Raw genomic sequence first — 25866 nt, forward strand, 5'->3', positions numbered from 1 at the left:
GTTACTAAAGTTGCAGCTGTGCAGTGACACGTATGTGTGTGCGTTTGCGTACACGTGTGCGTGTGTGTGAGGTTGTGGGATATGTAGTTTTACTCCTGGATAAATCGCTAAACAGACGACGTTTGGTTGTGAGAACTACAAGAACCGGCATGCACCGCGTTGCACTACGCATGACAATCAGGCACCTGGCTCCACTGTGCTGAGTGTTGAGGTGTGTTTAGCTCATAACTGCTCATTAAATGAGGTTTTCTGATTGTCTTTGGAGTTAAATATTAACATTCCGGAAGCTTGTGTGGATAATTAGAGTTTGGTGAATGTTGTTTACCGGAAGTGACGCTTGTTTCCGCCTGGTTTTTCTTGGAGTTTGAATGGCAGTTGGGTTGCTGCAGCTAGCCGGCTAGCAGCACTTTTGAAGTGAATTTGGCCTTTAACGTGAGCATGCGCGGTGTAAACGTGTTGCGGTGTACGTGCTCAGGTGCAGCGGTCAGGTGCACGGGCGGAGAGAGACACAGTCCGGCTTCGTGTCGCTGTGACTCAGCGGGACAGCTGGGGTAGTCAGGTAACCGCTAAAGACCCAGCCAGGTGTCAGGTAAAGCTGTCAGGCAGCTGTGAGCACCTGAGGAGGGCAAGCTGAGGCTGCGCAGAGCCTCCGGTGAGGCTGAGGCAGCTCTGAATCACGTATAAAACCCCTCTGCTGCGTGGAAACGTGCCCTAATGCGCAAACCAGGGTCCAGCCAAAAATCTGCTAATTCACCTCTGCAGCATTAAATCCACTAACAAAAACACGCTGCTGCTGCAGAGACAGATAAACATGAATGAGTGGCAACATCTGCAGACGTCGGGCTCAAAGCTGAACTCCTAAAGTTCCTGAGAGTGGTGATACCTGGTTAAATGCATGCAAGGCCAAAAGTACTGTAATAGTTGAAAATTGTACATATATCAATGCTCTCATTCTATGTCTACACCAGAGACCTCTCAGAACTTCTGTTTTTACTGCTGCAGTGTTTTCATTGGATTTTCTACTCGTTTTCTAAGCTTGTTGATGTATCCTTGATAAAATGCAGTATTGGAGTATTGGTGTGTGTTTGATGGTACAGAGGAAACTCTTGTGCTGCTGCATCCATACAAAGTCAGGCAGATCAGTGAAAAGTTCTCACCTCAGCCCCAGCTCATTGTTTGTGTCCAAAAAATAACTTTTGAGGATTTGATGAAGCCATCCAGTATTTGCACCCTCAGAGTAAATCCTGGTGGAGGCTGAGTTGTAGTACTGAGAAAATCTCAGGTGCATTGTGGGTAAACTGATAAACTGTGAATCCTTCTTTCAATCATTTCTCACATATGTTGCTCTCTGTAGAGGCAAGAGGCAGTTGCCATGGAGCCCGCCTGGCGACAGCAGGGCCGCGGGCGAGGCCGGAGTCAGGAGGCTCAGGTTGAAAGGTCGCGACCCCTGCAGAGGGAGAGAGAGAGGCCAGGCACTGCTACGGGAAGAGGAGTCAGGACGAAGACGGGCTCTGCGCCTGAACCTCCGCATGGTGATGAAACGCTCCATGAACCACCCCTGTCGGCTGTGTGGCTGGTGTGAGTTTATTAATTCTTCCCTGTGGTCCTCAGGTTTGGCTGTCCAATCCAAGTTTGAGGAGATCAGGAAATCCAACCAGGCTGCTGCTCAGCGATTGGTCGAGAGCCACTTCAGCTCCTCCTCTGATGATGAAGACGACAACAGCATCGATGATGGAGACCACAAGGAAGGAAAGAGAGGGAAGATCCTGGCGTCCGCCTTCACCACCTACACCGACCAGACAGGTGAGCAGCCAGGCATTGCCGTGGCAACACCACTGTGAAGATCAACTGGTTAAATTGATTTTTTTACCAGTGTTTTTACCGGGTGTGCAGATGTTTGAAGACAGTAAGGTGAGCCTGATATGAAGCTGCGCAGATGTTGTGGTATTCCCGCTCACTCCCTGTGTGTGTGTGTGTGTGCGTGTGCGCGTGCGTGTGTGTGTGTGTGTGTGTAGGCGGGGATGCCACTGGCCTGCAGAGGACCGGTCAGTACGTCAGCGACCTGTTTCAGTCCGGAGCGCTCACCTGTCTGATCTGCATCGCCTCGGTGAAGAGGACACAGGCGGTGAGACACGTGCACTTTGATCTCCTGCTGTGTGTTGATTCAGCTTCACTGATCTGACGTCACCTCTCTGGTTTCTGAAGAACATTTAACGACAGCTTGAGGCCGATTTTCTCCTTTTGTCACATTCATAGAAGCAGATCTCACAGAAAGTCAGAAGCATTGTAATCATGTGGTTCTCAGGTTTTTGTGCTTTTTAAAAAGAATTGTTCCATCTTGTCTTTTTCTCTTTAGTTTTTACTTCTTGATTGTATTTATGTAAAAGGTTTAAGTAAGTAGTTGGAAAAAGTAAATATCTTGGAGAGGTGTCTGGGGTCATTTTGGTCACTTCAAGATGTTTCTTTGATAATTTCTCAGACATCCTCTGTGTAAAAGTTAGTGAACTATTTTTGACCCTGGAGACTGTTTGCTTTCATCACTTATTTCCTTCTCTAGTCAACCACTACTAGTAGATAATGCTACATTGCCCATGAGTCTCAGCTTGTAGTGACTTTTTCCAGTATTTCTACAAACCTGTGAAGTTGTGTGATTGGCTGGTTGTAATGTGATGTGCTCTTTACACAGTTTGTTTTAAAGTCTTATAAATATTAAAAGGCCCAGAGAGGGAGACCACTTTAGACTGAACTCTGATATCTGGTGTGTGCGTCCAGGTGTGGAGCTGCTCCAGCTGTTTCTCCCTCTTCCACCTGCCCTGTATCCAGAAGTGGGCCAAAGACTCGGTCTTCCTCGTCTCCTCAGTCACCGATGAAGACTTTGGTCAGAAGCAGCACCCGTGGCCCTGGTGAGGAACAAAAGCCCTTCCACTACCACTATAGCCCAACGTGATAAATCCATAAACATGGGCGAGGGTTAAATATTATTTGGCATGAGGGTGAATCTTCAGTACAATTACATCATTTTAAATGGAACTAATTACTGATAAGCTGGTAAAATCACACTGATAAAGCTGTCTAACCAGAGAAAAGTTCTGTGTTACATTTGTGTTTAAAATTGATTGTTGGAAATAGTTGGGTTTTTTTGGTTTTCCTCTTTGTGGTTTCTGTTTACTAGCTAAACTTGTCTGTATAATGGACTCGTGTTTTCTAATGTTTCATTTGTTAGTTAATAAAAAATCTCACTTTGAGATTGGGCGGTTGTAAGGAAATAATCATCAGTTAATGCGTCTGATTGTCTCCCCTCAGTCCAAAGTGCCGTGCAGAGTATCCACCCAGTGCCACCCCCAACAGGTACGTTTGATTTCTTTATCCTGTGTGCCCAGTTTTATCGACCCGCCCTTTAGAGTTACCACAGGCCACGCTCAGTGCTAAACCCACTCTGCAAATTCACTTTAACAGTAACATAATCAAGTAGCATTAAAAACAAACATTAAGCGATAATGTGGTCAGATAATTGCATTAAAACAGCACAAACACAGTGCAAAGGTTCAAATCATGGGCTCCAGTTACCTAACAGCTATAGCTGCCTGTGTCATTAAAAGAAAACACACCAATAATAATGCAAACTTTAAGCCTTAATACAATTTAAAGAGGTGAGTTTTTTAAAAAGTAGAGGACCAATAATAGAGCCCTGTGGAACTCCACGAACACTCTGTGAAGCTTCTGCAGGTTGTTTCGGCTGTACAGCTGTTATAAAGGGGGTATGAACAGCTTTCCTGGCTGTAAAGTTGGATATTGTAACATGTCAGCCTGTGGAGAGTGAGTGCTTGAGTTCATGTTTCATCCCCACAGGCTGAAGCAAATATGGCTAAAGTACAGATATTTGATATTTTGACTCAAATGTGTTAAATATAAATGTGAAATGTTGTTTTATTGAAAGTATTAGTGAGAGCTTGCCCCACCGACTCCTAACAGGCTCCAAGAATATGAACACAGACTTTTAAATTCTTTGGTTTTAAGGTTTGACTCTTTCAAATATCTGACGTTCATTCAACACTTTGTCCCTGCTGGAGGTGTTACACGGTCGTTGAATCTATTAATGTCAAAATCCCTACAGAACCTTCATGCGATCATTGTGAGGTGATGCTGCTTAGTGTTCCTGTATCCTCAGTATCGGTTTGTCTTTCCACAGTCTTCTGTTTTATTCAGTTTTCAGTTCTTTCTGGAAACGATTTTATAACTTGTACTCTTTTTTTTTATTGATTTTTTTTATTTTATTGATATTTTTTGTTTCCTGTGTTTAATCAAAGTTTCAAAGTTCCGAGTTAAATCCATCTTGAAGCAGACAGAGAGCAGTAAGCTGTTTAACAGATTGTATGGCTGAACACTGAAGCACTGAAATACACTCTGTTCACTCAGGCCCATGTTAACATTTCCAGCTTTACAGCACAGATAAACATGTTGACATTCTGACACAAAGATGTTTTGGTTCACTTGTTTCAGTTTAAACTATATTAAGGCTGGAAGTTGTTGTTGTTGGGGGCGTGGCCTCTTTGACTGACAGGTGGCTGCTGTTGTTCGTGCTGTTGGTGCCTTTTGGAGCTTTTTGTGATGTGTTGTTAATTATAACAACGGGCCATTTAGGAGTCTGAGCTCCAGTTGTGGGAGGTTATTTGGACGTGAGCTCTGACGAGTGAAGTGTCTGTAACTTGCCACCTGCTGCAGTGTTTATCGCCCCATAGGTTGGAGAGAAAGAGCAAATGTGCATCACTTTGTTGTATCTCATGTGAACGCTGTCCAGCTTCACACAACGCGGCTGTGCTGCTGCTCTCCAGCAGGGGGAGCCACACTCCACACTGTAGTTTCATGCTGTTTGTGCTTCAATCTCAGTATTTACTGTTAGAAATGCTTAATTTATATTACATATAGTTTTTTTGTAATTATTTGTCATGGATTCATTTTATTGTCTTTTGAATTTAGGTTTTCAGTTTAGTTTCAGTCACTTTAAAAGTTTAAGCATGTCTCACCTGTGTCTCTTTGTGTCTCTGCTGACTGGGTTCTTCCCAGCTGAGGATTTTCTGTCCTTAATCTTTTATCTCAGTAAATAATCACTAATCAGACTGTGGGAAGTTTTAAACACATCACATGGTACAGGTCGGTGTGTTGAAGGCGCTGAATTAAAAAAAATAAATGTTGGCTGTAAACTTCAGAGTTTAAAAGCTTTTGTGTGGTGTGTTCAGGTACACGTGTTACTGTGGGAAGCTTCAGGATCCTCCAGCTGATCCGTGGCTGGTTCCTCACTCGTGCGGCTCCATCTGTCAGAAGGAGCTCAAACCTGCCTGTGGACACACCTGCCTGCTGCTCTGTCACCCCGGTAACCACACACACACACACACACACACACACACACACACACACACACACACACACACACACACAGAAAGGATAAATGGAGTTATCCTGGAAATCCTTAAAAACTGGGCTTCGTCCCCAGAGGACGAGCAGGTTTACAGTTTTGCATCCTCAGTAAACACATCACACAAACTGCTCTGAGCTGGGAGCGTGGAAATGTTCCTAAAGCTGTGTGTTTCAGGCCCCTGCCCTCCATGTCCAAAGATGGTGTCGGTGTCTTGTCTGTGTGGCAAAGCACAGCCCCTCCCCCGTCGCTGTAGCAACAAGGTGAGCCTCGCCGTCTGCAGGTTTACAGCGTGCTGTGGGTGTTGGTGACATGCTCACTGTGTGTTCTCTCTGCAGGCCTGGTCGTGTCAGCAGCCGTGTGGAAAGTTGTTGCTCTGCAAACAGCACACCTGTTCACAGCCGTGTCACACAGGTACACACACAGTCTCTCACACACACACGGAGTCATGTGTGAAGCTTCACTGTGACTCAACACAGTCCCGAGTGAGCTGTCCAAAATGCCCGCCTGAAACCCCCCCCTCTCCTGTGTGTGTCAGAGTGCGCGCCCTGTCCCAGAGTCAGCGTTCAGAAGTGTGTGTGCGGCAGAGAGAAGGCAGAGAGGCCCTGCGCCAGCCCCCGCTGGACCTGCCAGCAGGTGTGTTTGCAGTGTGTCAGCAGCAGCGCACAGCTGGATTTGTGATTGTTTATTGCCAGAATCTGCAGATGTTCCAGATGTTCCAGACGAGATGTTCTGTGTGGTCTTTGCTCGCTGGGTCAGAAAGTGTAACATGAGTCATTAAAGCTGTGGAGACGGTGTGGTTCGTCTGATGTGTTTAGTTTTATTCTGAGAGCAGGAAGCCCCGCCTCCTCTCACTCACCTGTCTGTCTGTCGCAGGTGTGCGGCGCTCCGCTCTCCTGTGGGAACCACACCTGTGAGGAGGTGTGCTGCGATGGCGACTGTCCTCCATGTCCTCGCTCCATCAGCAGGACGTGTCCATGCGGAAAGACCAGTGAGTGCTCACGCAAACACACACAGGTTTCCACTCCATGCTACTGTTTTCTAAGTGTGTGTGTGTGTGTGTGTAGAGTCGTCTCTGCCGTGTACAGAGGAAGTGCAGCCATGCGGCGACACGTGCGATCGCCGTCTGGCATGTTTGAAGCACACCTGTTCAATGAGGTGTCACCGAGGGAGCTGCGAAACCTGCAGACAGGTCTCTGACACACACACACTGATCACACACACACTGATCACACACACACACAGACACACACACGCTGAGCCCCGCTCTGTGTCTCTGCAGGAGGTGGAGAAGGAGTGCAGGTGTGGCCGATACAGGAAGCAGATGCCGTGTCATAAAGAATACCTGTGCGACTCCAAGTGTCCCAAAACCAGGAACTGTCAGAGACACCAGTGCAGGAGGAAGGTCAGTCCACGTTCTCATTAGAAGCTATCAGTCTGCATGAACTCACCCCTGGCTGCAGGAGATGCTTCACCTGTTTCAGCTCTCACTGGTTAGCATCACATTTGTGAAGTCTGGGCTTCTAGATTATTGAAAAAAAAAAAGATAATCAGGATTATTTTAGTCATTAATGTGGATGAAACAATTCAAATGAAGGCGAGCAGAGCGGCACAGTAACCAACAGAGGGAGACAGAGAGCTGCAGCCACAGTACACACTGTTAGTAATCCTCCTGGTTCACCTACAGAAACCTTTCAGCAGGTTCCCACACACGACTGGATCGACTCCCAGGATAAAATAAAACTTTCTTTAAGGTTTGTGGTCCTGGATTTAATCCGTATGTGGGAAGCTGAGCCTTGGAGCTTTCATCTTGGCTCCAGATCAACTGAACTCAGCGAATTTGAGTTTTTATGAAGCAGTGAAACAGCACGGCTATAAAGAAAGCAGGTACACTTGATTTATACCACAAAACAAGCAGAGCTGCACAAAGAAATCATCATGTCACCAGTAAAACTCCTACACATGGCCTCTAGGGTACAAACTGTGAGTCTGCACAGGTGGGAATCAGAATAGTGAGGAAGCGATGCAGCAGGCAGGAACAGTTAGACCCAGAGGATGTGTGTGTGTGTGTGTGGATCGCCCACTCAGTGTGTAGTGTCTCAGATTTGTTCCACTCTGAGTGTGATCACATTAATGTTCCACCAAATCCTCTGATGGTTCCTGCAGTGAAACATCTGGAGCCTCTGGAGTTGTTATCTTCTCGGTGTTAAATAAATGATTTTCCATCAGCTGCGGGGAGGCTGGTTGCATAATGACACACATAAGACCCTTCATACCTCCGCCTTCCTCTTCTCTGGTGGATTAAAGGTCTCGGAGAGAGCGAAGGCGAGCTCAACGCAGGGTTGATGAAACGTCTGAGCAGTGACTGAAGGACCCACTCGCAGAGGGAACCCCACGCTTTCGTCCCGGTGTCTCGCTTTGATCGTGACGGCAACGATGTCTCGTTTTTGTGGCGTAAATGTCACCCTGATGGCATCAGATCAGTTTAATCTGATAGGAAAAGGTTGTCTGACGCCACGTCTGACATGTGACATGATGAGGTTTAATAATCCGCCCGCTGTCAGACCCGTGGGGCCAACCTGCTCAGATGTAAATGGGCGCTTTCAGTCATTTTAATGTTCGCTGTCTCATCCTGTGGCTCAGCCTGTTGTTTGGTACCAACAGCATTTAAATACTTAATGAAGCCCAAACAGCTGCAGATTTTCCCTTTTTATTCTGGCACCGTAAATGTTATTGCACCTGCTCTTTTATAAAACGGTCTCGTTAGCTTTCATTTTCCCATCAAACTCCTCGTTTTATCTCATAAATCTACTTCATCTGTTTGCTTCTCAGCAGTGAGCCCCGCTCTGAAAGCCCACAGTCGCTCTTTGTGTAGTTCAACAGCGTGTTCGTAGAAGTAAGAGATGTTTATGAAGCTGTGGAAGATGGTTAGCAGCAGCTGGTGTCTGCCACCTGAGACCCCTCTACTCCGTCTGACCCAGCAGAGCGTTTATAACGTCAGCGTGAAAATCTCTTTCTCAGTGGAGACGTGACATTTACAGGATTTTAAAGCTGGAAAAATGGATTGTGCCAAACTCCAGTCCAGCTACGTGGGAGTCCCAGTTACATCTGAACTCACCGAGGCAGTCAGAAACCTGCAGCTTCTTCAATGTGCAGAGCTCAAAACGGCCGGTTCTTAAAGTCCCGGCTCCCTGCAGAGGAGCGGCCGTGACGTTAACCTGATCAAATAAACACTGAGTCCACACGCTTCATGACTAACAGAGTGTAGACAGCAAGTACAAAGTAGTCAGCTGATTAATATAACTGTTATTAATCTGGAACATTTGGGGGCGGAGCTCATACGACCTTTGATACATTAAATCACAGGAGGTTCCATTTCCATAATAAAAGCTCCTTATCACCTGACGGAGGCTGCAGGGTGGCGGGGGCCGGCGCTTTCTCTCGTGAGATGACCTTTAGGGTGCAAAACCCAGACGAGCCTGCATCCGCCCTCCACCTCTGTTAGTCCTGTGTGAACAGAGTTACTCGTAGCTGTGTGAAATAACACGACGCGATGACGTGTGTTGCACATGTTTGATGATTTTGGCGCCAAACAGCAGAGCAGGACGAGCTGCGGTCGCCTGTATTAAAGAAGTAGAAGAAGAAGTGCCTCAGAGATAAACCTGTTTCCCACGATGCTTTGTGTTTCAGTGTTGCCCCGGTAACTGTCCCCCCTGCGACCAAAGCTGCGGCCGAACCCTGGGCTGTCGGAACCACAAGTGTCCCTCAGTCTGTCACCAAGGTAAGTAATCTGATTACATTTAGATTACGTGCAGAATCACAGCGGGATTCAAATCAGTTGGAATGAATGGATCAGTGATGATCATTCGTTTGGTAACAGGCTCAGGTTCATAGGTGATAACAGCTGCAGCTCCTCTCGTGTCCACCGGAGGCTCCAGCAGTCAGACTACCTGTGTTAAACGTCACAGCAGAAACAAACACGTTTAGGGGCCAGCAGTAAAGAAAGTTTGAGTCTCTGAGCAGACGTGGACGGACCTGAAACTTCTCAACACACACGTCACATCACATTCCTGTCTGTCAGATAGGCTGTGAAGTGTTGAAGGATTCACAGCTGGATGAAGGTGAGAGGTCAAACCGAGAAGTTCTGGCCTACTTAAGAGACTGTGTGTGTGTGTGTGTGTGTGTGTGTGTGTGTGTGTGTGTGTGTGTGTGTGAGTGTGTGTGTGTGAGTGTGTGTGTGTGAGTGTGTGTGTGTGTGTGTGTGAGTGTGTATGAGTGTGTGTGTGAGTGCGTGTGCGCTGACATTTCTTCCAGCTGATAGCACAGGAGAAAACACACACACACTCTCGAGTCCTTGATAAAGGGAATTAATGACGATCAGCAGGAAACAGAGGTCAACTTTCTCCCAAACATTCAGCTCTGTGTGTGTCTGTGTCTGAATAACAGACAGCTTCCTGCGTCTATTGTTCCCTGATTGGGCGATAACAGATAATTTATTCATCCATCCGCCTCTTGATTGGCTGAATAGATTAAAGTCAATTTATTGGTGTGATTGCGTGCTGATTGGCTGCTCTGACCTTTCAAGAGGGAGCAGGGAGAAGGTTGCAGCACTGCCAACGCATTGCCACGCAGATAACAGCTGCCTGTGTGTGTGTGTGTGTGTGTGTGTGTGTGTGTGTGTGTGTGTGTCCCCTCACTCGGTATATTTTGACCTGCAGAGGTGAACTTTGATATTGTGACTGGTGTAACTATGGAAACTATAAAACCACCCCACCCTGTGTTTACTTTTTAACATCACTTCAGTGGGAACGTTGTTTCCCACAGATGTGGATCCTGTTTGTGGTGTTAGGGGAGGACATGTTTTCTTCAGTCAGTGATTAAAGTTTGCAGAGATTTTAATTGCTGATTTCTTTGCAACAAGTAAATAACAGGCCGACATAATCGGCTGCCTCCTTGCTGGACTGCAGGACTCCACCACGCTGCCCTGGTTTCAGGATATTTCAGGACAGCCGGTTTTGTTCGGTGCTCTCGGGACCTTCATTAGGTAGGGGCACAGGTCATCAAGCAGTGACCTCTGACCTGCACTTGGGTAGTTTACGTCAAAGTCAAACCGGCTGGAATGCACCTCCGAGGTTCTTGGCTGCTAAAGGGTTGAGTGGTGCTCGTGGTTTGGGTGGAGTTGCAAGTTTAGATCTTCATGTGTGTCGAGATCTTGAAAAAGTCAAGAGAGGCGCAGAGGGGAAGTGAGGGGTTGGCGTCTGTTCCAGGCTGATGGTTTCTCTGGTTGACCTGCGTTTGTATCCATCAGCTGCACGTGGTGACAGCAGGATGTCTGGGCTCTCCCAGGAAGACGCAGGTAACCAGATTCAGCTGGTTGGTTGAGTCTCTCATCCTGCAGAGGAACTCAGTCTCGGACTGCAGCTGGTTGTCTTTGTTCCACTCTGCGGCCTCTGATCGGCTCATGAACCTGTTCTAACCTCTTCACATCAGCCCGAGCAAACTTCGAGCTTCCAGTGCAGAACAAAACTAGCACCACCAGCTGCAGTCCAAGAGGATGTCCCCTTTAAGTTCAGCCTACATTACTTTGTCCATCGATGGCACTACAGATGTTCTCCTGCCCCACAGTCTAAAATAAGCAGAGCTCCTGGTTTGGACGTCTCTCCTTTAGAAGGAAAAGCATCTGCTGTTCAGGCTTTATCTGCACAAGCTGTGAGACACGAGTCTCCCACTCAGTCCTGTCTGTTGCCAAACATTCGGTGTGTTATTTTAATGGAAGTCTTCACAGCAGTGAGTGTCGACTGACGCCGTGCAGGCAGACCTGCCAACGTCTCACAGAGCAGCAGCAGTTTATCTGATTGCTGAACAGGAAAGACTCGTGTTTGTCATGAATGTGTTTGTAGTAATATTACTAAACATATTAGACAAAACCGGATGAGGGAATGCTTTCTGTAATCATCGAGTGGAAGAAGATATATATATCTACGAGCCCCGGCTCAGACACTTCACCTGCCGCCTACTGGTGACGGCCAGAGGGGCCGATGCCGCGATATGGCAGCCTCGCTTATATCTGTGTGGCTTACAGGTGGGCGGTCTGCTCAGCTCAGTGGAGGATTTGTAATAGGAGGATATGATAAACTCTGTTACTGATGATCACGTTCCCCCCGGTTTATCTGAAAATGAGTGAATTTGCCCTTTAATGTCGCCCTCTCTGACTCAGGCAGCTGTTATCCGTGTCCAGAGTCGGTGGAGGTCCGGTGCACGTGCGGCTCGACGGTCCTTGTCGTCCCCTGTGGCCGCGAGAGGACCACCAAACCACCTCGCTGCAAGGAGGCCTGCAGGTAACCACACACACACACACACACACACACACACACACACACACACACACACACACACACCTGTGCTTTAGATCCTGAGGGCAAACCTGCAGTGAGGAGGTTAAAAGCGCAGCACTCCTATGTTTTCCTGCAGTCTTAAATAACAGTTCTGCAGTTATGCAACGTCTCCTGAGAGCTTTGATTAAAACGTGCCTGAGAGCCACAGCGGGTTATGCTTTAACTGAGTTTTAATTGTTTTTACTCCCTTATTCGTCGTGCTCTGCTGTAACGAGGCCGACCGTTGACCCGTAATGAGCTGCTCCTGTTGGCTTTGGCTACGGGCAGAGAAGAAAAGCAGGAATCAGAAAGGTCTCACTAAACTTTCTTCTGCTGTCCTCAGGTGTCCTCCGTCCTGCCACCACCCGACCCGAGAGGCTCACCGCTGCCACCCCGGCACCTGCCCCCCCTGCAAGCAGCCCTGCCTGCTGCCGCTGCCCAGCTGCAGCCACACCTGCCCGCAGCCCTGCCACGACGTGGTGCTGGTCAAGTCCCAGCAGGTAAAGGACCACCTCAGGTCCTCTTGTTTCTCTGGGATCTGTGCTGATCCCAGGCTGTGTGATAAGAGAGGAAAATGATGCGCAGCCTGCTGACCTCCGACAAAACCACCAAACACTGAGGTGCAGGCAGCAGCTGTGGCTTCAGATGCTTTTACTCTGAAAGCGCTGAGACTATTTTATTTTCCAGATTCTTTGTGTTAAATAGAATCAATCACCAGAATCATTTCAGAGCTTTAAAAGTGAATAAAGTGAATTAAACGAATAAAAAACAACGACTGCTTTACTGGAAAGTAACTAAATACTTTATTACTTCCATTTCCTGTTTCTTATACAGTCAGATTTAGCAGGAAGTTTCACTTTGTGTGACACTGCACGTGTATCGTGGTTTAGATGGTTAGTATGAAATATAATTCATAAATCTGAGTGCGTCTTTAATAATCTGCAGATGTTCTCAGAGTTTTGGTGCTTAAAGCTGATGCTGAAGTACTTTTTATTCAGATCTGGATGCCGTGGACTCGAGCGCATACTTCTGTGTGTTTGCGAGCGCCGTTGTCAAACATCTTATCAACATCACGAGCTCCATAAAGCAGAAAATGTCCCGTTTCCGCTCAGAGAGAAAACATAGGACAAAGTGTTTGTGTTGCTCCACCAACAAGTTTTTTCTCCGTGTGGTTTAGGTTCACTTAGCTGGACCGTGGGAGCAGCCGTCTGAGCCCGCGTTTGTCAAGAAGGCTCTGCCCTGCCCGCCATGCCAAGTCCCCCTACCGACGTAAGACGCACACACACACGCACACACACACGCGCACACACACGCACGCACACACACACACGCGCACGCACGCACACGCACACGCACACACACACACACGCGCACACACGCACGCACACACACACACACGCGCGCACACACACGCACACACGCGCACGCACACACACACACACACACACACACACACACACACTCTTCTTGATCACAGCAGCAGGTAGACGTGAGCTCTAACACAGAGCAGTCTGCAGACACCTACAAAACAGGATTAGTGGTTGTTGAGTTAACACCTATCCTGCTCCAGTGTAGGTCGTACTTTAGATAAGAGGTTAACAGGTATGACATCAGCACCTACTGACCAATCAGATCTATGGAAAATAGCATCACCATTTCTGGAAGATCCCTGAGATTGTAGCTGGTCAGAGACTGTTAGGAGGAATCTTACCCTGGTTTTTTCTGTTCATCAGAGTGTTTGAAAACATCTTAATGTCGTACAAGTTTAAACTGGTTATGTTATCCTAAGCAGCATCACACAGACCTAGAGACCTGTCAGGCATCCATGACAACCAGCGGTCGCTCGGGGAAAGCGTATATTCCCGACGTCAATCTCTTTGTGAATGAAAGTTGGAATGACTGGTTGCTGGAGGTTGCTGGACTTTACTGGCCGGTGCTTCAGTCTGTTTAACGACAGCTCTTCATTCACGTTGCTCTATTTCACACATGCTAACTCTTTTAAATGGAGTTTGTAATTGACAACCAGCGTCATGTCACAGTAAAAGAGCCCCGATAACAGAAAGATGTCCTGGATACGTTGAACCTGCTTCATAGTGCATGCTTCCCGCCAACATGTGAACCTGGTCTCAGAAAAGTGTTTTTCCTTTTAGGATTGAGCCGTATGTCCATGAAAGGCAAACATTTGCTGCAGAGCGGTGAAGAAAGCGCGGTCACATGTTTCTGATCAGCATCGCCAAAGAAGCAAACGTGGATCGGTTTACTTTTCAGAACGTTGAACATGTGCAGAACCAGAAAATCAAAGTGTTTCTGTGCCGGGGCGAGCGCACAGTGCTTCACATTTCCTTAAATTAGATTTCAATGAATATGTAAAACATGATGTAACGCGCCGGGCTCCCTGCAGACGCCGAACCACGCTTAACCGAGGAGCTGGAGGCCTTTTAAATAATTAAAGTGTTTTCATCATGTGGTGCCCAGAACCCCTAAACACACACAGAAATCACACCCACACACACACTGAGGTGCTTTGGTCCCGTCACGAATCATTAGACCTGAGATTAAAAAACACTCCGCCTGCCAGCTGCCTGCAGCTCAGTGACGCAGCCAACAACCAACATCAGCCATCTGTGTGGGTGTGTGAGAACCGCCGTATCCCCCCTACACACACGCACACACGATGTTGAGTCAAACTTCTGCTGGAGCCGGTCGTCCGCGGCTCTGCGTCGGCATGTCGAGGCAAAGCGAACACAAATGAACCGGGGGTCGCGCAGAGTCACGTTTTCTAAAAATGTGCCAGAAAGTGATCGTGTGATGTGACCAAGCGGCCGTGAATGGTGGGAGTCGATTGAGTTGAAAGAAGCGAAGTGAAAAAGCTGTTTTCACCATCACACAGCGTTTACACGAACTGACTGAGGTGACGTGAGGTCGGCGCGTAATGAGCCAAAGTAAACGATCGTTTAAAAAAGTGATTGAAGTCGGTAAAAACAAAACAGACACATGTTTGAAATTAAGTAGAATAAATGGAGTTTTTCACAGTAGTGACAGGATGTGAGCTGCTAACCGGAATAAAGTTAATGAACGGAGCAGAAGCTGAGGCAGCTGGGAAATATACAAATAACAAGGATGCTCGCAAAAGAAAGGACGGAATAGATGAAGTTTGAAGTGAAAGTAAAAGCATGAGCAGCTGGAAAGTGGGTGATTTTAAATTGATGGGTGATGATATGTTGTTTTACAGTGTGAAAAAAGTATCAGATAAACTAAGTGATGCTGTGGACCAACTGGAAAATATGGAAGTAAATGGGAAGAATGGGAGCGAAAGGACTTTATGTGAGAGAAGTGATGGACTGTGATGTAAAACTGACGAGGCAAGTGTAGATATGGAGGTGAATTAGATGCATGGAAGTCGATGGATAATGTGCAAAGATGTGATAAAAGTTCATTAAAATGTGGAAAGAACAGCATCGGAGCAACTCGGCAAACAAAGCAGCGTGTATCAACACTTTGTCTTCATCTGCGCCGACGGAAAAACAGGAAGCGTTAGATAATCAACCAACAGCCGAGCACATTTCAACCCAACCCCCCGTGATGTTCTGTAAACATTATAAAAGAAAATAAATGCAGTAAAGTCCATTCTGACTTCAGCGCACATTAAAATAAAACAATTCAGCCATTAAAATACTAATTGAACAGTAACGAAGTCAAAATAAGATGACGTATATAAAAAGCCAAACTCAATTTAATTAAGTCAATGATTTTATTTATTTTTGTTTTCCTCCATCACGTCTCTCATCATCCCTCGACCTCCAGCTGCTCCAGCTTCTGACCTTTTCTAAGGTCAATGTCAATCTCTTCGTCCACTGGAAAATATGGAAATAAATCAGCTGAATGGAAGTGAATGGATGCCTGCAACGGGTGGATACGTTTAAGGTTAAAATAAAAAGCAAAGTTAAAGGAAAAAGCCCCAAACGGCTAAAAAATGTTTACGAGAAGTCTGGACTCACAAAAAGCAGAATACTGTGATCATAAAACCATATCCAAGTTGTTTGTTTAAACAGATACACCTTTTCTTATTATTATTATTATTATTTTTTAAATCTAATGAAAAATATTCTAAATATTGTAGTGAATTTGGCACCAACACGTCGTCCCAGCAAAAGAGAACAGCTGAGATGTTAGAGACGATCAGCTGCAGGGAGATGTTAGAGATGATCAGGTTGTTTTGCAGCAGGTCAGTGACATGAGTGGGTACGAGAAGAGCATCTTATAGAGGCAGAGCGTCACCGATCGGAGGAAATAAACTGCATCTACAAATTGTGGAAGAATTTCATAAAACTGCACAGACTTTGAGTATCTGATCGTCTGCAAACGAGCGAACGCTGAGTTTGAGTGGTTGCAGTAAACATTTGAAGCCTAACGAGGACACTCGTGTGAATAGTGAGTGGAGGTGAGCGGTGCAGTGAGTCTTTGTTTTTGTCTTTCAGGGCCTGTTTTGGAGAACACGAGGTAAGAGCCAGCCTGGTCACAGCCTCCATCTTCACTCTTCTTCTGTTTCTTTAAACTGTAGTGACGATGATGCGGCTTAACGCTTTCAGCACTTCTTCCTCTCTGGTCATCGACACTGGTTTCCAGCACGAAGGCTCCACGTATCTGTCTTTGTAGATTTATTACTTCCTCCCTGCACTCCTCTTTTTATCTGTGCTACTTTCCCACCGTCCTTCCCCTCCTTAATGTTTTCCTTTCCATCATGTTCCCTCGTTCCAAACGCCGTTTATTATTAGTTTGTCCTTCTGACCTCCTCTTCCTCATTCACTCCTTCCTCCTTCTATTCATCTGCTTTGTCCTTCTCTGTATCTCTCTCGCTCTTTTAAGTCTCTTGCGTTTCATCTCATTTAGTCGTTTGGTATTCAACACACTCGTATACAGGCGCTCGTTCACCTCCAGACGAGGTCATCAGATCTAATGATGGAGGGTCTGCGCTGAACTCTGTTTGTGCTCGGCAGGTCAGCCCGGTGCCGTGTCATCGTCAGGGTCGTTTCTCCTGCAAGCGACCCTGCGGACGACCTCTGACCTGCGGCAACCACTCCTGCAGCAGAGAGTGTCATCTGGTTAACAGCAATCCAGTAAGGACCTTGTTTAGATGTCTGTCAATGAAATCTGATGAAATGATGAATGATGGCACCAACAGAATCCTTTGCACACATCTAAGAAAAGTCCTGCTGAAGGTGGAAACAACAAACACACCACTGAGCACCACTGGACTGTGAAGCAGGAAACTACTGACCCAGCGAGCGTTGGTGGAGCGCTGTAGTTGTATTTCAAATGACACTGGATACTGGTGACGAAAAAGCAGGGCCGTAAGCAGCTGGTTATACACAGCGACCCAAGAGTACGACCTCCCAACAGGAAATGTATTATAGTTTTGTTTTATGTGACAAACTACACGTTTATGATCACCTGACTGTGCGACGGGTGTAGCAGGTGAAGGAGTGCAGTTAAACAGGCCTTTACATTACAGTTAAAATCACTGAGTCTGGTATGAGCTGCTTGGAGCTGCAGCCTGACGGTGGTGATGTTTACAGTTAAATGTAAGTCCCACTGTCTGGGTTACCACTAACACATTCAAGGAATTGCAATCAAGTCCCCGATGAAGGTCAACAGGACTGAAATGTAATTTATTACAAGATTTAGTTACTCTGTTGTTAAAGTGTTAAACACTCATGTTGTACTTTACTGAGAACACGACCTGGACTACAGGATATAATGCTGCTGCTGGCGGCACCTTGTAGCAATACATTCAATACATTCACACTTAGACTTCATCAGTAACAGTATCTTATTGGAAGAGGCTGAAAATCCCCTTGTTTTTGTTTGCACTAGTAAAGCTACAGTCACCAACAGAACATCATCCAGTATGATCACAAACATCCTGGAAATATTGTGTTTAATTTTGAGTCTCCACTAACAGCCACTATGACACTACCCATTGGATTCTGCCATCGCACAGAAACCTGGTAACTGGTGCTCTAATATTCAAATAAATCCTCAAATTTCACCAAAACTGGAGCTCAGACGTCTTGAACCACCTGTTGGTAAAGTTAAACACAGCAGCCATGTTATTGGTCAGATAAGTGCATTAAAAATGCTCCAATGCGCCGAGGTCACGTCCGGGGACTCCAAATAGCTGATGTCATCATCCACCTGTCAGTTACAGAAGCCAGGCCTTAATAATACAATCTGTAAGCCCAATTAAAATTTAAACAGGTAATTTATAGAGTACAGTTGTTAAATATGAGGCACCTTGTGCTTTTGCAAGCATGTATATATTTTAGTAATTAAAAGGTAGAGGATCGGTAACAGAGCCCTGTGGAACTCCGCGACCTGTGAGAAACTGTGAAGTGTTCTGGTGTTTGTTACTCACAGTAATCCTACTGGTTGCTTCACCTGATCTCATCTCTCTGCAGTGCGAGGTGTGTGAGGAGGGCTGCTCTAAGCCCCGCCCATCCGGCTGCCCTCACTCCTGCCCCCGCCCCTGTCACCCAGGCGCCTGCCCCCCCTGCAGCCAGATGATCCGCCAGCGGTGCCACTGCAAGATCAGCCTGCTCTACGTGGAGTGCACGTCAGTACAAACACATGATTTATCATACCTGAATAAACAAAACCAGTCACTCACTACATGATGTAAACAAAGGCAGAGTGATGGCATGACTGGAAACATGAACGGCCTCGTTTGAAATGACAAAACAAAGCACGATAAAGTCACGACTGCTGTGTAAAGGTGGCAGACTCATCAGAAGCTTTTTCTTCTCTTAACTTCCTCTTTTTAAATCAAAGCGGAGCTTCTTGCTGCATAATTTGAAGCAGAAGGAACAAAAATGCTTGAGACTAACAGGATGGTCGATGTTAATGCGTTTAAAGAGAAGTAATATCAGTGTTTTATATGGAGAGGGAGCCAGCTGTCAGACTGCAATGATGAGTAAGAGCAAGTCTCGCGTCACCCATCGTTCTTTGTTTTGCTTAGAAAATGTGCGACAGTGATTTATTAAAACGTGGAGCTGGATCAGGGGAAGCGACAGGCCCTGTGTCGCGCTCAGACACCGTCCAGCTGCTGCAGATAGCTTTTTAGGTCTGCCACTTCTTCTTTTGTCCTCCACGTGTCCAGTTTCCTTCTTTAAGGACACACTGTGCAGCATGCTGAGATATGCCAAGCTTTCAGCTAATAGCACTTTGGGAATCACCTTGTTGGTACAAAAATCCCATTTGATGTCCGTAAAACTGTTTTATCTTTGGCATTTTTCATAGATTCAACTAAAGGAATGAGAGCGAGTGATGTGTGTTTGTTTTTTAGGGAACAAAGACGCCATTTAAATTTGGTTCTTTGTTAGGTTTTCTGTTATGTGCAGCCGCAGCACTGGAATGATTTACAGATCAGTGGTTTAACAAATAAGAAACATTTCTGGGAAGGAAAAACTGCCTTTAACAGGATGAAACCTCCAGCAGAGCCAGACTCAGGGAGGGGGGCATCTGTGAGAGGTGTGAGGACGAAGGCAAGCTGAGGGAGAGAGCCGGAGATTAATAGAAATGAATAATTCAATGGACAGAGGTGGCAAACACACAGTGAGGAAAGATGAAACACCCGGTGTACACCGAAGGTGCTCTAGTGCTACAGTTCTCTAAGCTCATTAAGATCAGATGTGGCCTGATTATTTAAGACCTTTCATTGCTTCTTTAAACCTGACAACAAAGTGTGGGGTGGTTTAAGACCTGCACAGGACTGTAACTCTGTGGTCTGACTTATTCGTCAATAGAAGATTTATTTGAAGCACTCTTGCCTACCTTCATGTGTAAAATAATGTCTGTATGAGTGGAGGCGTGTTTGTTTACGAGGAAACTGAAGTCCTTTTTAAAGTCTGGCACATACTCAGACACTTGGCGACTAATCTGGAACTTCTCCCGAGTCTTCGGTGGCCCCGAGGGGCAAAACACAACAACAGAACGAGTGTGAAGTTGTTTTCTGTAGGGCCCAACTCACTTCCAGCTGTGGTTTCCAAACCGTGCCGTGAGGCAAGTCCAGGCTTGTTCCAGCTGGATGTTTTTAACTGTGACATCGAGCTTCACAAGACGTTCTGAACAGTCGGTTCAATTTCAAACTAATTCAGGCTGTGAAAAGAAGGCCCGGCGATGTGTGTGAGGCTGTTTTCTGTTGATATAAACACGTGTGTGGACAAGGTGTTTGAGACCCGCTGGCCTGCACATTAACACGTCTGAAACACGAAGGTCAAAGGTGAGTGCTGCTCAGGTGAGGCCTGGATCAGTGAAGCTGTGTCAGTGAGCAGGCTTTAAAGAGGGCAGCCTGAGAGCGTCGCTGCTCCAGGTGTGTGTCAGAGCCCGTCTGCAGGTGCCGACGCTCAGCCAGTGTCACTGTGCAGCAGCATAAACACAGAGGCTCCTTATCTGCTGTGAGCTCCGGGTGATCAGCAGCTCATCACTAATAAAACGTGTGTGAACTAACAGTGTTACTGCTGACCGATCGATCGCTCTCTGCAGGAAGCTGACCGCAGCCGACGAGCAGACCAAGGAGGCCCTGAGCTCCTGCAACAACCAGTGTCCCAAAGAGGTATGAGCGCCGACCCCACTCCATCTGTGGTGTCCTCCCTAAGGGCCCCAGTGCATCATGGGACTAGTTTATCAGCCTTGAGTGCCATTAAAGTGTGACTGCTCTGGAGGTCCCAGCTCTTTCCATTCTTGCTACGCTCCTTTCCTCTTTTCTTCTTCTTCCCGCCTCCTGTTTTTCTCCCTCCTATCAATCGTCAATAATCGTCAGTGACACAGCAGAAGTAACACAACGCCGTCCGCTCAGCGCCATCGCTCTGATCGCTTTAGCCGTGTGGCGCCAGCTGAACACCAACAGTCTCGCTCTCGTGCTTTCCTTTCACCTGGGAGTGATTTAGTGTTTTCATTCTGCGACTTAAACACGCACAAGCACAGTTGAAGTAAAATGTTTGAGCAGTGCGGTGGTTCGTGTGCGTCCTTCTGTCAGAACACTGTTTTCATTCAGCTGTAACTTCAGCTCTGAAGAGCCAAGACACACACACACACACACGCACGCACACACACGCACGCACACAGCAGGAATAACAAACATGGAGCGGCCGCAGCGCTGTGGTGTTTAGACTCTCTTCTTCTGCAGGTTTCAGCCTCTCAGTTCGATTTTCTCTCCGTTCAGTTGGCTGATCTGAAAAATGATTTATCCCAAAATGTTCCCGTGAAGTAAGAAACATAAAGTGTCTAAAGACCCTTCAGGTGTTTATTTCAGCGTGTCGATCGGTGTAACCCTGTGAAGTCCTGAAGCAGTGGATGTGTGTTTTCATAAATCATTACAGAAGAAAAAGAGAACTTTTCTTTTTTTCATATCGTACAGAAGTTAAAGCATGAGGATTTGAGTTTACCTCCACATCAGGTCTTCTAGGAACTCTATGAAGAGTGTTTCCTCTCTGTCTGTGTGTGTGTGTGGGGGGGGGGGGGCATCTTTGAGCCTGTAAAGGCCAATAAGACTGCAGCATGCGAGATGAGCCTCCCTGAGGAATTATCATCCTCATTATTTTATTATCTAAGCTTCATCCTGTACAACTTTCATCACCTGATCTGAGCTCCTCCCTGTGCACTGCATTGCTACCAGCACATGTCAGACTGTTGGTCACTGTGTGGCTGCTGCTGCTGTCAGCATTACAAATGTCCAGGTGACACTTGAGGTATCTGGCACAGAGGTGGCGTCTGTGACGCTTTCATGAAAACAAACTCCAGCTGATGGTTCTTAAGCTTCAGTGTTTTCTGTGCTGCTAACCATCAAAGACGTCAGACGCTGGCTTGGACTTCGCCGGGTTAAAAGAAATAAATTCAGAAGTCGGCTCGTCTCCTCTGGAGATGTTGAAACTCTTCACAATCATTTCAAAACAAAAAAGAAACCACAAAAAAACTTGTTTGAGTTTCAGCCTTTAGTTTATGTGACATTGCTGAGAGTCCGATTCAAGCTGCGGTCCAGCTGCTCGGAGCTAAAGACTGATGGTGGTGACGTTTCCTCCACCGTGAAAGGATCAAAGCGGCCAGTGTTTCATTTCACTGTTCGACGGTTGCTTCATGTTTCTCTTGGACAGAGCTGAAGTTTGCTCTGCCTCGCTACAGCAGCAGCCACAATTAATCTGTGTGTGTGTGTGCGTGTGTGTGTGTGTGTGCGTGCAGCTGAGCTGTGGCCATCGCTGTAAGCAGGTGTGCCATCCAGGTGTGTGTGAGGAGACGTGTCAGCAGAAGGTGAAGCTCCGGTGTCCCTGCAAGAGAATCAAGAAGGTAAAACCAAAAGTAGCACTCCGCACTGTGGCCACTTTATTAGGAATACCTGTGCAGTGTAAGTGTTGATGATAATGTAACTGTGGACATCTGTCAGGATCAGAAGGGTTGAATCTCTACTAACCATTTCCACACTGCAGGACTCTGACATTAGCTGTGTGTGTGTGTGTGTGTGTGTGTGTGTGTGTGTGTGTGTGTGTGTGTGTGTGTGTGTAGGAGGTGCTGTGCTCGCTGTCGCCTCAGTTTGCTGTTGAGTGTGACGACATCTGCAGAGAACAGCAGAAGAAAGTCAGCCAGGTATAAACACACACCTGTACAGACTCTGAGTGGTTCACACCTGGACACACAAACACTGACACTCTGCGTGTGTTTGTGTGTTTAGCTGAAGGAGGCGGAGCAAAGAGCGGCTCAGGAGGAGGAGCAGAGGAAGCTTCAGGTGAGTTTCATGCTGTTCCACCTGCACCACCTTTTAGCTCTGGAGAAGGTTCAGACTTTCAAACGTTCATTTCAACATGTAAAGCTAATAACTGCGAGTGATTAATGACGGTGGATGTTGAATTGATGTGGTCGGAGTCGGTTCAAACTGTGTTATTGTGCAGGAGGAGCTGGAGGCGTTCGAGAAGCGGCAGCAGCGAGGAGGGCGGAGGAACAAGAAGCGGGGTAGAAGGGAGGAGGTGGACGACGAGCGCTCAAAGGCGGCAAGGTGGTGGAGGAGGTGTGCCGCCTTTGTCCTTGTCCCGCTGGGCGGCGCGCTGCTGTCTGCCGCCACCTACTACTACCTGCAGGAGTCGGCCTGAGCAGACGGCGGCGTGCAAGCTTCTGTTTCCTGCCGCCATTCAGACGCTCGCTGCGACTCTTCCCTTGCGAACCTTGTGTTAACCATAGCAGCAGTGGCTTTAGGTTAGGTTGGATGGTTAGAACTTTGAACACAGCGCTGCCTCATGTTTCAGAACAAAAGGAAGTTTCTCCTTTTTCATTCAGTGAAAAGTTTAATTGATTTTTAGTCTGAAAGCAGTGAAGAAAAACGTTAAAATAGCTGCTTTAAGTGTGACTCTGACTAAATTGTTGTGAGAGATGAGCTACGTGTGGTTTGTCACTCCATCACATAAAGTAAGACTTTGTGGCTCTGGAATAATCTGATGTGACACAGTGACCATGGTAACAGGCATGACTGACTCAGGCTGATCAAAACTTATGGGAACGTGATTTTCCCCTCTGCTACCTACCAAATATCTCAATTATGTGAAAAAAGGTCAAATTATTTGGTCTGATCCTGATCCAGTGGTTCCCAAACTAAGCAGCACTGCAGTTTAATAATGTCCCATGAGGTTCCAGTGAGCCAGTCCTTTGTTTATTTGTCTAACATTACAGAAATAAACATGTTTACAATCTGATATAAATATATTTTTGGGTTCTATAGCATAACACATGTACAGAAATGCAGTAACCAACAAGGTAATTGAGAGTATCAAAAACCTGAAACCTGTAAAAATAACCTTCAGTGGAAGAAGGGGGCGGGGCTAAACATTGTTTGTGGAGTTCCACATGGCTCTATCATAGGTCCTCTACTTTTTCTTCTGGTTTAAATTATATTCTTGTTTTTCAAAGTGTGCTGTCTTTACCCCTTCATCACAACTGTAAGGTTGTTGGCTCTTATGATGTCTCACCTGTTTAAAGGGTTGACGTTTGCATTAGTGGGTCGTGGTCTCTGTGGGACCTCTAGGCTGTCTTTATGCTGTTGGAGCCTTTGGAGACTGGGTCTGTTTCGTGGTGGAGGTTTAACTGGGACAGAAATAAAGATTTGGGAACCACTGGGTTGGTCTAGTTTCATCATCAGTTTCATGCACACTGACATGGAGCAGTGTTAGATCAGGCAGGCCATGAAGTCAGCTCATGCCTCACTACACATCAGTGTGGGGCGATATTGAAACTGCATACGTTAGCTTCTGTGTCTAGAAGCTGCTTTGTGCCCACCTGCAGACCAGCTCCTGCTGTCCTGCTGGGTGTCTTCACTGATGTGTGTGCATGCCTGCACAGAAAGCATGCACACGTGAAAACTGAGGTTGTAGTAGAGAGACTGATGCTGCAACAACAACACAGCCTAATGATTCCTGTTTTCATCCTGGTAAACCTCTAATCAACCTTTAATATTCTCCATAATTGTTTTTTAATGTGTTTCAAGTTCAAAATGAAAATAAGAGATGAACATTTTGACGCTTAAGTTGTAGTAATTGATATCTTTGGTTCCCTTTTCCTCATTAATGTACCTTCATTATTCTCCCTAATGTGTAATCTTTATGTTTGTGTAAGTTTAAAGTAGAAAATGAACAACAGGAAGTTTCTGACTGGAAAAATCTGAAATCTAGAGTCATTTTTGTGAGGAATCCATCAGATACTGGAACTCAACTGTCTAATATTCATGCTGAAACGTTTCAATTGTTTTGATTTTGATTTAAAATTTTTCTTTCTTATTTTTCATTCTTTTGTCCTAAAGACTTAAAAAATAAATCGAAATGAAACAAAAACCCCTGTGTTCATTTTCCTAATTGAGCTTTTTTGTAACCTTCAGAATTCTGTTAGGCAGACCACGCCCACTCTTCAAACTAATGCTGAAGTATGAACGCCAGTTCTGCTGTTTCAAAAACATTCCCGTTATAAGGAAGTCAACAGGAAAATGCCTCTTGGCTACTCTGTTGTTCAAAGTCAGATCCACCGCTCGCTCATCACATACGGTGTGAAATCACAGGAAAAACAAACTAATGGGCTGCGTCACCGTGGTTACACCCATTTATGTTTGTATTACGCTTCTCAGAGTAATTAAAACCACCTTCAGCTGCAATATTAAAGCGATGCAAATGTTAAGATATCAAAAATTATGATCTCGTCACATCACAAATATGAGTCTTGAGTACAATAAGTACTGCTGTATATCTTCATCCTACAAGTTTTAGGATTATGACTTTTCAGCATCAAAATAAATGTAAATGTCTTCTGTACACACACTGTACATAAATGATGGACACTGTGATGTCACTCATTGGTTAATGAAGCCTCAAGCTGCCTTGGGAAGTTGGAGGTGGTGAGAGAGGGACGTCGTGAGGCCAACGATGCGTCGTGCAACGAGCACACTCTCTCTGAACTTCCTGTTTCACTTAGTTTGAGCTGAATACCACAACCGATAAACTTGTGAAATCATTCAGACTTAATCAGGTCACTGAGTAAAGGAGCAGCGTTCAATAAGCACAAGTCTTTCTGTTCTCCAATCAGAAGGTTTGATGCACTTGTGTGCTGGCTTCAGTTCAGAAACAAAAACTATGTCCATCACTTTACACCAACCACCTTCTTTTTTTTGGTTAATGTTCTGACTTCCTGTGAGCCCCTCCTTGCTCGTTTGTAATCCCCCTTGTGTGACCTTTAAAACAAAGTTTCAGGAAACGCCCCTCTCACTGAAGCTTGATCATGGTGAATGTTTACAGAAGGAGGCGCTCCATCCATGGTTAAAAGCATTTCTTCCCCATCTGAGTTTGCAACAGCTGGTGACAAAATCACCACACAACAGATTTATCTGCAACATTGTAGTTACATTATAGAAGATCGTAACTATGACTACGACCATCAAAGTCATCAAAAAAGAAACATTATTACAAGTTAGCATCATGAATACGTTACATGTATGTTGTAAAGGGTGCTGTCAGACTTTTTTTTAGCATTTAAAACATTAAGCGAGCACAGACAGCCTCT

At 46.0% G+C, this 25866-nt stretch overlaps 1 protein-coding gene across 3 annotated transcripts; it reads left to right on the forward strand.

Annotated features, from left to right (window-relative positions):
- Positions 1–127: 127 nt before the first annotated feature.
- nfxl1 (nuclear transcription factor, X-box binding-like 1) lies at positions 128–24650 on the forward strand. Of its 3 annotated transcripts, none has more exons than XM_082526577.1 (25): positions 128–211; positions 1355–1532; positions 1612–1803; positions 2016–2125; positions 2773–2903; positions 3304–3348; positions 5238–5371; positions 5591–5676; positions 5752–5827; positions 5952–6049; positions 6290–6404; positions 6481–6605; positions 6696–6818; positions 9104–9194; positions 11631–11751; positions 12131–12287; positions 12965–13056; positions 16266–16287; positions 16785–16904; positions 18246–18400; positions 20329–20398; positions 22021–22125; positions 22342–22422; positions 22508–22561; positions 22725–24650. In XM_082526577.1, exons 2-25 carry the CDS (start codon positions 1373–1375, stop codon positions 22920–22922), a joined length of 2661 nt encoding a protein of 886 aa, XP_082382703.1. In that variant the 5' UTR covers positions 128–211; positions 1355–1372; the 3' UTR covers positions 22923–24650. The 3 variants fall into 3 exon arrangements, with proteins under 3 accessions (XP_082382703.1, XP_082382704.1, XP_082382705.1); XM_082526578.1 differs by lacking the exon at positions 128–211 and adding an exon at positions 228–876; XM_082526579.1 differs by lacking the exon at positions 128–211 and adding an exon at positions 228–559.
- Positions 24651–25866: the final 1216 nt, after the last annotated feature.

The sequence above is a fragment of the Aulonocara stuartgranti genome, assembly GCF_965226115.1.
Source record: "Aulonocara stuartgranti genome assembly, chromosome: 3".
NCBI lineage: Eukaryota > Metazoa > Chordata > Actinopteri > Cichliformes > Cichlidae > Aulonocara > Aulonocara stuartgranti.

What these genes read in the sequence shown, in the direction of transcription:
- nfxl1 (XM_082526577.1), top strand. Translation starts at nt 1,373, where the DNA reads ATGGAGCCCGCCTGGCGACAGCAGGGCCGCGGGCGAGGCCGGAGTCAG. An exon ending in TCCCTCAGTCTGTCACCAAG is followed by an intron (nt 9,195 to 11,630) that starts GTAAGTAATCTG and finishes TCTCTGACTCAG; the next exon opens with GCAGCTGTTATCCGTGTCCA. An exon ending in CGCTGCAAGGAGGCCTGCAG is followed by an intron (nt 11,752 to 12,130) that starts GTAACCACACAC and finishes TGCTGTCCTCAG; the next exon opens with GTGTCCTCCGTCCTGCCACC.